The sequence below is a fragment of the Protobothrops mucrosquamatus genome, unplaced genomic scaffold (genome assembly GCF_001527695.2).
Source record: "Protobothrops mucrosquamatus isolate PMUCROS unplaced genomic scaffold, P.Mucros_1.0 scaffold2486, whole genome shotgun sequence".
Lineage (NCBI taxonomy): Eukaryota > Metazoa > Chordata > Lepidosauria > Squamata > Viperidae > Protobothrops > Protobothrops mucrosquamatus.
In genome coordinates, this window is record NW_015388554.1 from 208003 (window position 1) to 220676 (window position 12674).

Below are 12674 nucleotides of genomic sequence, written 5' to 3' on the forward strand. Positions count from 1 at the left end.
CCAAAAAACTGGACCCTGTCAAAGAATTTTGCCTGGCAGAGTCCAGGAGAAGAGCCTGTTCTACCATGGTTCCCACCCTCTGGAACATCATGTCCCTTGAGGTGGGGTCCTCCCCATCCTCTTGGCCTATCAAAAGGACCTGAAAAATTGCCGCTGGGCTTGTGACACCGATGGGGACGTCCCATTCTGAAGGTGGTTAGTAGATTAGGAGAAGATCCCACCTCCACTCTGTTTACGTTTTGGTCTTTTTCCTCCAGTTTGTTATTAATTTTACTGTTTTAACTTTTAATGTTTTCAATGTTTTAATTGTTTTATGCTGTTATTTTATGACATTGTAAGCTGCCGAGAGGTGCTTGACAGTGAGATGAGCGGCCTACAAATTTAATAAACAGACAAACAAACGCCGAACATTTGGTGCATTAAAGCTTCTTGGAAACAAATTATCCCAGAAATATAAGGCACTCTTAAGTGAAGAACTGGGAGTGCAGCAGGAATTTTATTATAGCTACAGGAGAACCCTCCAACGGCAAGCCTAAGCTACAGGAGAACCTTGACCTAACGGCAAGCCTAAATGTCATTTAAACCTTCTTCTTTTTTTGTGCTTGCTCACCAGTGTTTGAACTCCAGAGTCATGAAACATAAGAAGGAGTCAATAAATCCGTCAGGAAGGTGGCTGGGGGACAACATCTTTAATGACCTTATGTTCTGTCCTGCAAATCCTGGAAAGAATTTGAGCTCATACCGTAACTTAGATCTGATACTGCACGGAGAAATTGACAGACGATGCATCCATAAATACATTTTTAAAAACAAGTCTTTGGAAAAAGAAAGAGGCCTAAGTCAATTTTTGGCCTGAATTCTCATTCACGCTACCAGATTTATTTTTTTCTTCTGCTAAAACTATTGATGTCTTTACAAAAAGAAACATGCAGGACAATTATAAATAAAATCTTTTTTTAAAAAAAATCAAGATTTAAAAAGAACAATTCCTGCAGCAGGTAGAAAAAAGAACTAAAAGAAAAAGGTCTTTTTATATACAAAGAACTATACAAATATTTCTCTCCCTACCTCACTCCCATTTCTAATTTTGCCCACAATGCTCATACAGGTTTTGTCTGATAAAAATACAGGTAGTTCTTGATTTATGACCAGTAATTTAACAACTGTTTGAAGTTATGATGGACCCCCCAAATGGTATTTACAATCCGGTACTGAATTCAGACTGCTGTCCCCTCCATGGTTACGTGATTACATTTTGGGTACATGGCAACTGGCTAGTACTTATGCCTGTCTGCAGTGTCTCAGTCATGTGACCGCAATTTATCACATTTTTGCAGAAAACCAGCATTTACTTTTCTTTTTTGGCAAAAACACTTCGTAGTAAACAATCGTTTCACTTAATGACCGAGGCATTTGCTTAATGACTGCCGATCTGCTTAACATCCACGGTGATTCACTCATAAACACCGCAAAAAGGTCATAAAATCAAGTTGGTTGCATGACGGCCCACTTTACAACCTTCCCGCCTTATGACCTGAATGGGCAGACTCTGTTATGGTTGTAAATGGAGGACCACTTGTATTTTATAACCACTGAAAGTCTCACCGTGTATTGTGTCATAAATTGGAAACCAGCCAGAAATAACCGTAGCTGCTTCGCTGTAGAGAAGAGGATCGATATCAATGTAAACTTTTCCAATAGCATCATTAGCGCTGTAAGTGTCATGATCAAGGACAGTTATCTGCAGAGGCTCGTCCTGTAGATCTTCGTCATCCACCTAGAAAACAGAACAATAACGAGGCTTCAGCGTTTTATCAAACCGAGCCATTATAAAGAAAAATGGTGCTGAGTTCACGTTATAATTTGTCTAAACAAGAAACATCCAGCTCTGCTTTCTACTTTCTTAATAAAATGCACAGTTTAACTGCATGAAACCACAGTGTGATTAGTCTTGTTGGTCATTAGTCATGTTTGAATGGGGCTACGTCACAAGGTCATGCGTAAATTCTAATGCAAACTATTTTCTTGCACTTAAGACATAGCTTTGACTTAAGCACAGAGCTTGAACGGTGGGTTGATGTTCGGTTCAAACAGGATCCTTCTATTAGAAGCAGCTGAAATATAAAACTGGAATACTCTTGAAATCCCTACTCATTCTACATTAATTGCTGTTGCACAGTCTAACTGCAGTACAAAACAGGAGCTTTTAAAGCTCTAAAAACTACTGGTGAACTGAAAACAGAAGCAAATGCATCCGATCGCTTCTTACAATCATGTCAGAAAACCTGGAGGTTTAGGGGAAGGATATGATTAACCCCGAGGTTTCTTCACAAAACTCTAAATTAATATCCCCACAATCTTTTGCTCCTCTGAGGTATGGGAGCAACACTAGTCCTCCCCAATGGGCAGGATCACTGATGAACCAAATCACTGCAAACTACTTTATCTCATGCCTGTTTTTCTTCCAGATAACAATTTCTACAAAAAAGCATCTGGGTAGGATTTTCAAAGATAAAAAGTTAACCTTTTATAAGTACAAATTTCCTCTCGTTTATATTCCCTCCACATCCTGTTTCTTTTCCTTCACAAATGTATTTTTCTTTAACCTTCCTTACATTTCCTAAAGGTTTTTCTTTACCAAAGCCTGTGATATTTCCTGACAGAGCAGGCAATTTAAAATATAAAAAATTTAGAGGTATGCATGAACAAGAGAAAGCGGTTTTGTTTCAGACCCCAAACAACCACAGAGGCTCTGCCCAATAGTTCCAGGCAGAGTGCAATCTGGTAAAACCAAACCACAGAACATCTGGTTCTTCCAGATTTTGGCAGACAACATCTGGAGGAGCCCTGTGGAGAAGATGAGTTGGCCAAGGGTGGCATCACTTCACTCCTCTCTCCCCGTCTCTACATGATCTCTGTGTCCTCTGAATTTTCAATGCTTTTCATTCTCTCTACCTCCCATTATGGTGCCAGCTAAGGGGAGGGAAGGAGGGAAAGGCAAAGCCTAGCCCAGGGGTAGGCAACCTTGGCTCTTTTATGACTTGTGGACTTCAACTCCCAGAATTCCTGAGCCAGCATGGCTAAGCATGGAAAGCTCTCCCTTTCCCCTCAGCATGGCTGGCTGAGGAATTCTGGGAGTTGAAGTCCACAAGTCATAAAAGAGCCAAGGTTGCCTACCCCTGGCCTAGCCAAAGGAAATGGGAAGACTGAAAGCCAATGGCATCAGAGGCAGCGTCATATTTCTGATAGATGAAACCATTTAAAAGAACTTCAAGCCAAGGATTTCTTCCTTAAGGAACATTTTATTTAGGAGACAAGATATCCGCACATACAAAGGTGAACCCAAGACTAAAATCCCCTCCCTCAGGCTACAAAGTAACAAGTTTGCAATTCCCACCCCAAATTGCTGTCATAAATCACATTCACCAATTACCTCAAAACACGGGCTCTCCTCCCGTGCCAAAACTCTTATCAGGACTGACCTTGATTCTCACACAGAAGTATTGTTATGTCTCACTGAGAAACGTAACGTTCCCCCCTCCCCCTCCTTCATCTAAAATCTCTAAACTAAAATGTGGCAACGAAGACTGAAATGAAAAATGGCTTCAGTTCAGTTTGTCACAGCGTTGACAGGCGGCAGGTTTGCAACTGACCTTTCCCCACAATCTTCCTTTCCCTACTTCACCTTAGCCTCTGTCCCAAAAGTGCTTTTTTAAAAAAGATGTTTTGTTTCTCATCCAAGAAGCTTCTTCAGTTCTGACTATCAGAACTGTCAAAATTGAACTGCCAGTCAGAACTGAAGCAGCTTCTTGGATGAGAAGCGGAATGTCTTCAAGGAAAATCTAAGAAAGTCCAGTTGCCTTTTGAAAAAAGCACCTTTGGGACAACCATGACCTGGATGACTGAGAATCGCCATAGACACATAGCCACTCTCAAATGCTCATCCTTCACTTGACTTTAAGTGCAGGATAAGAGGGAGTACGAAGGGCCTAGGCCAGGGGTAGGCAACCTTGGCTCTTTTATGACTCATGGACTTCAACTCCCAGAATTTCTGAGCTAGCATGGCTCAGCTTGGAAACTCTCTCAGCATGGCTGGCTCAGGAATTCTGGGAGTTGAAGTCCATGAGTCATAAAAGAGCCAAGGTTGCCTACCCCTGGCCTAGGCAGATAGGACGAGGGTGGGGGACAGGGCTTTTTGGAAGTCAAGGACAATATTCAACCAGCCTACCAGCTCATCTTCCCAGTCTTTTCTTTTCATATTTTTTCTTAGCCACTTTGACAGCTGTCCCTCCCGTTTTCTCATTTTCCCCCATTCCCCAAAACACGTCTCTTCCCAATGGTGCATTTTTGGTCCAGGAAAGGAGCACCAGAAATGGAGAGCCAGCTTCATAATAATTCTGCCTTTGAGCCTATCAATAAATTCTATTTATTAGGATGTATGTGTGTGTGTGTGTGTGTATGTCTCTGTGTGTGTTTGTGTGTGCATTTGTCTATTTACCTCAAATTTAAACCACTCTGAGTTCCACTGAGGATTGAGAGATTTGGGATAGACATCTGTCTTAAATGTGGTATTTCCGAACTTTACCTGAAAAATATAAAAACGTATGGAAAATTAAAAACAAAACCACTTTTGTCTTCGCATTTTATTCCATTTATAATATTTCTTAAACAATATTATGCAAGTCTTTTGAAGAACCTAATTTCTTAATGTGCATATCACTTTCCCATTCAGTTGAATGGACCATCATTATTATAGTTTTCTTAACAATATAAAGCAACAACTATTTCTTAACTATTACATACACTATCTTCTTCCATTCTCTTCTGTTTATCATTAAATTTACTCCTTAGAAATGTAGCCTTATCAAACAATGCCTTAAAGGCAACGATGATATCGACAATATAGGGATATTCTTACAGTTCGCTGCCTTGAGTTATTTACAAATATAATAAAGATGGCGATGTAAATAAATAAGTAAATCTAAAAGCAATATAGCAATGACATTCTTTGGTGTTATCAGAACCCTTGCTGGCATCAACCCATTATTTTAAAACACCTCAGTTGTATTTAGTACTACCATAATATTGTTATTTGGTCTGTGATTATACTGAAGCTCAGGACAAATCATTGGAAATCACAACTCTGCATGAACAATATAGAAAGCAAGACAACATAATAATAAATGTAACAAATATTATCTAATCTTACCACAGCCTAAGGTAATCAGTAAATCAAATACTGCCATTGAAAGCTAATGTTCTTCTGACTCATAAAATCTCCATAAAAAGATATCTTCAAAAAGCCTTTGGAAAATCTTAGGAAATGTAATTCAAGAGGGAATTAATCCCATATAATTCAAGCTAGATGGCAGAACCCTCTAAAACAGGGGTCTTCAAACTGGGCCCTTTTATGACTTGTGGACTTCAACTCCCGCTGGCTGAGGAATTCTGGGAGTTGAAGTCCACAAGTCATAAAAGGGCCCAGTTTGAAGAGCCCTGCTCTAAAATGCGGTTATGGGCTTTCTGACCCGAGGGAAGGCGAAATAACCCTGATTATATAATTAAAGGGAATGTTCAAGCAAATGAACTGCAATCAAATGATTCAGGTAATTGGCCATTCCTGTACAGGTAGTCCTCGACTTACAACAGTTCATTTAGTGACCATTTGAACTTGCAACAGCCCTGAAAAAGGTGCCTTATGACCGGTTTTCACAGTAATGACTGTTGAGCGTCCCCCTGGTCACATGATCGAAATTCAGATGCTTGGCAACTGGCTCGTATTTATGACAGTTGCCGGGTCCCAAGGTCACAGGATCACTTTTTGTGACTTTCTAACGAGCAATAGGGAAGCCAGATTCACTTTACAGCTTTGTTAACAACTTAACAACTGCAAGGTTCACTTTAACAACTGTGACAAGAAAGGTCGTAAAATGGGGCAAAACTCCCTTCACAAAGGTCTCGCTTAGCAACAGAAATGTTGGGCTCGCTTGCGGTCGTAAGTCGAGGGCTATCTGTGCACACTAGCAACCCTTCCCAAGATCTAGTCAAATATAATAAGTGAATCAGGAAAAGTTCAGAACCACACAAATCAACAGGACAAAGGTTAAAAAAAAAAGAGCTTGTCAACAAATTACTGTAAGAGTTCAGATGGAAAATCACTAAGGCCTGAGACGGTTGCTGGAATTGGGTATGTCTAGTTTAATGAAGAGAAGGTCCATGGGTGACAGGATAGCAGCCTTCCAATATCTCAGGGGCTGCCCCAAAGAAGAGGCAGTCAAGCTATTCTCCAAAGCTCCTGAAGGCAGGACAAGAAGCAACGGATGGAAACTAATCAAGGAGAAAAGCAACCTAGAACTAAGGAGAAACTTCCTGACAGTGAGGACAATTAACCAGTGGAACAACCTGCCTCCAGAAGCGGTGAATGCTCCAACACTGGAAGTTTTTAAGAAGAGACTGGACAGCCATTTGTCCAAAATGGTATAGGGTTTCCTGCCTGAGCAGGGGGTTGGACTAGAGTAGACGACCTCCAACATCCCTTCCAACTTTTTATTATTATTATTATTATTATTATTATTATTATTATTATTATTATTATTATTATTATTATTATTATTATTATTATTATTATTATTACAACTCCTTAGCCATCTCAAAAATTACTATAAGAGTCCAGATGGAAAATCACTAAGCAATCTTTAGCCTCACAAAGCAAGAAATGCAACATTTTGGGACATTCAGAAGATAGAAAGTCAGAAGGCTGCAAATAATGTTTTTCATTGAAGGATTCCCAAGTCCCAGAGACACCAGCAGGTGACAAGCTAAAGAGAGAGGAGGAAAGAAAGATCACAAGTAAACTTGAGGCCATTCAGATTTAACTTAGGCTAGTGCAGGGATAGGCAACCTTGGCTCTTTTATGACTCGTGGACTTCAACTCCCAGAATTCCTGAGCCAGCCATGCTGAGGGGAAAGGGAGAGGTTTCCAAGCTGAGCCACGCTGGCTCAGGAATTCTGGGAGTTGAAGTCCACGAGTCATAAAAGAGCCAAGGTTGCCTACCCCTGGGCTAGTGAGAACACATCCAACTGAAGTCAGTGTGTGTGACTTAACAAATATCTCACTTAGCAACAGAAATGTTGGGCTCAGTTATGGTCTTAATTCGAGGACTACCCGTAATTGCATACATACTACAGAGTGGAATAGGGGAAAAATTGAAGAAAGACGATTATTTTCTATGTGAAAACACATGGCGTCTCACCTACAATCTCACTGCCTGATCATCATGCGTCTGAATGGTTTCTGTTTTGGTTTTATTCTGTTTTTTTACAGCCTGATCAACATATTTGTCAGAGGGTTTTCAGCGTTTAAAGGCAGACAGGCAGGATGAAGGAAGCGTTCAGAGGCAGTATTATGGCTCACTGGCTGACTTTGGACTAGGTTTAATTTTGAAGCTGTTAAGAGTCACATCACACTGACCCAAGAGGACTCCAAGTTCACATAGATGACACCCTCTGGTCACAACAGATGGCTCTCTTAAATCTTCCTTTGAACCCTCTCCTTGCATAGCTTACTAAGCACCACCACCATCAAATTAAGCAGGCTGGTTTTAGAATAACAGTCAGTTCTGAATGTCTGCTAAGCCACATTCAAAAGTAAGATCTATTCTTATTTCCCATTCTGGAAATGGTAGCTGATCTGGCTCAGATGACATGCACAATCCTGTAGGAATAACTGAAGTTGGTGAAAGAGCAATAAGGAATGGACAACACATGTGATCTTGTTCATCAGGTTGGGCTTTTTAAGGCAGAGGTGTCCAACCTTGGCCACTTTAAGACCTGTGGACTTCAACTCCCAGAATTCCCCTGCCAACAGTCCACAAGTCTTAAAGTCACCAAGGTCGGGCCCTCCTCCTGGCTTAAAGGCTCTCCCAAATACACTGTTATGAAATATCTTTGCTTAAAAAAAAATGTGCCAAAAACTGACAAAGCACAGTTTGATTATCTCAGATAAAGAGCAAATAGATCAGCTGAAATGCCAGCACTGTCCTAATTTGATCCTAATCCAGTCATTCTGAACACAGTCCCGGAAAATGTTATGGTATCATCCTAAATGGGTCAAAGCACCAGAAGTGGGGGTGCACATTCCCCCCCCAGCCTGTTTCTGCCAGTCACTTCCCCACTCCCACCAATCTATGGGTGGATGCATTTGTGAAAATAGTAATAATAAGAAAAATCTAGAGGTAGTTCAAGTGGAACAGCTCCATTTTATAAGGCTCTCATTTCTCTGCTGTCTGCATCCATGTGCATGAATTCAGTATGGGCCATCCATGAATTAAGCCTTCCTTCCAGGAGTAAGATCAACGTGTCATGTAAATGCAACCTTCGAGTTTGTTTCCATGCGCAAACAATAATGAGGAAAAAATTGCTGCTGGATAAAGAGGCTTCTAATTACATTTTTCTACCTTTCCTTTTCCCTACCTTGCCCACAAGGTATCTCCAATCTCTAGGGTGTGTGCAAAACTAAACCAAACAAAACTCTACAGCCCAACATACTTTAAATATTCTCCAAGTTAATTGCTTCACTTCATTCCATCCCAACATCCATCAATATTAGTGACATTCTTGATGCCAGAAATGTTGTCACTACTAAAACTCGATTCTTTAATCTCTACCAAATACTTCTTTAGCAATCGGTCACAAACTCTTTAATCTTTCTAATTTCTTTCTGATTTATCTCTATCTGTGAATTCTTAATAGACATTTCTGTTACCAGCACAGGTCATTATCTCAAAGGTATCATAATCTCCAAAACCAAAACAAATAAATTTAAATCAGCCTGCCAAAACCTTTACATTTTCATAAGTATTGATACTACAATTCCCAGGATTCCTAGCCAGTGAAGGGGATTACAGTTATAACCTACAGCAGGGGTCTTCAAACTTGGCCCTTTTATGACTTGTGGATTTCAACTCCCAGAATTCCTCAGCCAGGCACGCTGGCTGAGGAATTCTGGGAGTTGAAGTCCACAAGTCATAAAAGGGCCAAGTCTGAGGACCCCTGACCTACGCAGACATCTGAGTAGTACACCCACTTACAGCTTCCTGGCTACCCCAAGTAATAGCACCGAGTTTCCATTTTTATTTTACAAGACAGCACAGTAGAGACTAATTCCTCTCAAAATTCCTGCTTCTTATATAACATGTGCATCAAAATAACTTCCATATAAGAAGCATCACTGAAATCTCTGCATAACTCCTTCCCTTTTCATTAACACCTCGACCATTTGAAATGGAAGTAGCAGCCTTGCAGTGCTTGAAAAGTTAATGATTCACTTAACAAACCTTGGCAAAAAGATAAAAAAAAATCAGGCACGACTCATTTAACAACCACCTTGCTTAGCAATGGAAATTCTGGTCCCAACTGTGGTCGTAAATCAAGGACTACCTGTCTATCTCCACCTGGCTGAGAATAGCCATCTATATAACAGAGGTCTCCAAACTTTTTCCGTGGGTGGACCAGAGGGAAAGAGAGGGGGGAAGCATTTTACGCATGCGCGCGTGTGCACACACAAATGGGGCCGTGAGCACGCGTGACACAAACGGGGCGGTGCTAGCGCCTATGTGACACTCGCTAGCACCGCCCCGTTTTTGCCCTGTGGCATCCCATTTTCGTTGCAGTGTCCCGTTTTCACCGTGGCAGCAGCGCACACAGGTGCACGCCCTGGTCAGCCTGTTCCGCAGCCCGCTGGCCAGGGCCCAGTAGTCGGCTGCGGACCACAGGTTGGGGACCCCTGATCTATAACATGATTTATCTCAACTTTGCAAATATTTGTCACTCCAGCTTCTACCTCTTACAATTGTACACAATGTAATTTGCAGAAATAGGGTACTAAAAAAAGGGATAGTATATAAGAAATATAGGGCCATCTACTATAAGAAATGAATATGGGAAAGCAAGGAGAGGAGCCTGGCAACCAAATGTAGGTTAGTGTGCTCTACGGCTGCTGGAATTGGGTATGTCTAGTTTAATGAAGAGAAGGACAAGGGGGGACATGATAGCAGTGTTCCAATATCTCAGGGGCTGCCCCAAAGAAGAGGGAGTCAAGCTATTCTCCAAGGCACCTGAAAGCAGGACAAGAAGCAACGGATGGAAACTAATCAAGGAGAGAAGCAACCTAGAACTAAGAAGAAATTTCCTGACAGAACAATTAACCAGTGGAACAACCTGCCTCCAGAAATGGTGAATGCGCCAACACTGGAAGTTTTTAAGAAGAGACTGGACAGCCATTTGTCTGAAATGGTATAGGGTTTCCTGCCTGAGCAGGGGGTTGGACTAGATGACCTCCAAGGTCCCTTCCAACATTATTATTATTATTATTATTATTATTATTATTATTATTATTATTATTATTATTATTATTATTATTATTATTATATATTATATATTATTATTATTATTATATATTATTATTATTATTATTATTATTATTATTATTATGTTTCCCGTAGATACCTATGATTGTGAAAGCTGGACCTTAAAAAAGCAAGAAGGAAGAAAATCGACTTGTTTGAGCTGTGGTGCTGGGGAAGGCTCCAGTGTTTTCCTTGGACAGCAAAAGTGACTAACAAACAAGTCCTGAAGCTCTTAACACCAGACACGTCACCAGAAAGCAAAATCACAAAACTGCTTCTTACATTTTGGCCATGTCCCGCAGGGGATTTCACTGGAGAAAGCAATTATGTTGGGAAGAGTTAGCGGTAAACAGACACCAAGCCACCAAAATATATGATGGGTGGACTCCATCGACGCTGACACCAGCCAGAGCATGGAAAAACTCAAAGAAGCAGTGCAAGATCAGAAGATGCGGACAGAGCTGGGCTATAGAATTGTCAAGAGTCGGACATGACTGAATGGAGTAGACTAGAGTAGATAGCAAAGTAGAGTAGAGTAGAGTAGAGTAGAGTAGAGTAGAGTAGAGTAGAGTAGAGTAGAGAATAGAATAGAATAGAATATAGAATGGAATATAGAATGGAATATAGAATAGAATAGAATAGAATAGAATGGAATGGAATGGAATAGAATAGGGAATGGAATATAGAATAGAATGGAATGGAATAGAATAGAATGGAATGGAATGGAATAGAATAGGGAATGGAATAGAATAGAATAGAATAGAATAGAATAGAATAGAATAGAATAGAATAGAATAGGGAATGGAATGGAATAGAATAGAATAGGGAATGGAATGGAATGGAATAGAATAGAATAGAATATGGAATGGAATAGAATGGAATGGAATGGAATAGAACAGGGAATGGAATGGAATGGAATGGAATAGAATATGGAATGGAATGGAATGGAATAGAATAGAATAGAATAGAATAGAATAGAATAGAATAGAATAGAATAGAATAGAATAGAATAGATGCAATGGAGTATGGAATGGAATGGAATAGAATAGAATATGGAATGGAATGGAATAGAATATGGAATGGAATGGAATAGAATAGAATAGAATAGAAGGAAGGGAATAACTTTATTCTCACTTTAAATGTACACTAATCAGCATACATTAAAATGAAATTCCGTTGCATTCAGCTCTCAAAGGGGAACCACCTCCAATATACACTACTACATCATCACCATCATCATCATCATCATCACCATAAGAAACAAGTCGTGGCTGGAGGGGGAAACCCTGCACAATTTACCAACTGAGGATCTCAAGTTTCAGGGATGGGAACCCCACCCGGAAAGACCCCTGCTCGGGATCGAGCTCCCCTGAGGCATCTAAAAAAAGAGGGAAAAACTGCTGCCCTCCTCCCTGCCTTGAAGTAGGCGGCAGGGAGGGAGGGAGGCAGGACCAGGCGCATCTGTAGCACCAGTTTCGCGGGCGTTATGCAAAAGTATGCAAATACGCGAGGGGGGGGAGGAGGAGTGACGACGTAATGCCCCCCTCCTTGCTGCTGCTGCTGCTGCGGAGCGCCGTGCAGAAAAGCCCCTCCCCGCCAGACCTCCACGAAGGCGTCCGTCAAGTCACTGGCTCGGTCCATGACAGGCAGGTGCCGCCCCGCCACGATCTTGACCTTCAGCTTTCCCGGCATCTTCCCGGCGCTCCGCCTCTCGCCTCCTTCCCCGACGGCGGCAGCGGAGCAAACGGGCGACGCGCTTCTTCCATAGAAGCGGGCAGGAGGAAGGCACCCGGGTCAAGGCCGCCGGGGCGCATGCGCGCGCGCGCGCGCGCTCACACGGGCAAGGGACGGCGACGGCCCGCCGGGGCTTCCTCCGCGCTTTCGCCCCAAGACTGCGCGTGCGCAGTGCTAGGATAACGTCCTCTTTTTTTTTTTTTCCTCCCCCTCGACTCGCGGCCCGATGAGTCCCCCCCTCCCGTGCGCGTGCGCGTGCGCGGTGCCCTCGCCTTGGGTTCCGTTGCTCGGGCGGTGCGTCATTCCCGATCCTTGACTAATTTTATTTATTTTAACGGGCTTTTCACGTTCGCTTCCGCGTCGATAGCCTTCGGGCGGCGGTTCAGAGGGCGGCGGTTCAGAATCTACTCAAACCGTTATCCAAACCAGAGAGAGAACGGGGAAAGGGATTAGCGAAAGGCCTGGTAATCGAATGCCGGGTTCTCGATGGGCACCTGTTTTGTGGTTGCCTAGGTTACCAGGCTGCGTGGAAGA

General features: G+C 42.0%; 1 protein-coding gene across 1 annotated transcript in view; it reads right to left on the bottom strand.

Moving 5' to 3' along the window:
* C2CD5 (C2 calcium dependent domain containing 5) overlaps positions 1-12104 on the bottom strand; it is an 86094-nt gene extending 73990 nt beyond the window's left edge. Inside the window, exons 1-3 of the mRNA XM_029285913.1 lie at positions 12009-12104; positions 4499-4585; positions 1606-1777 (exon numbers count right to left, since the gene is read on the bottom strand). Of these exons, the coding sequence (XP_029141746.1) occupies positions 1606-1777; positions 4499-4585; positions 12009-12098 (349 nt within the window). The 5' untranslated portion in view covers positions 12099-12104. The remainder of the gene's footprint in view (positions 1-1605; positions 1778-4498; positions 4586-12008) is intronic.
* Positions 12105-12674: the final 570 nt, after the last annotated feature.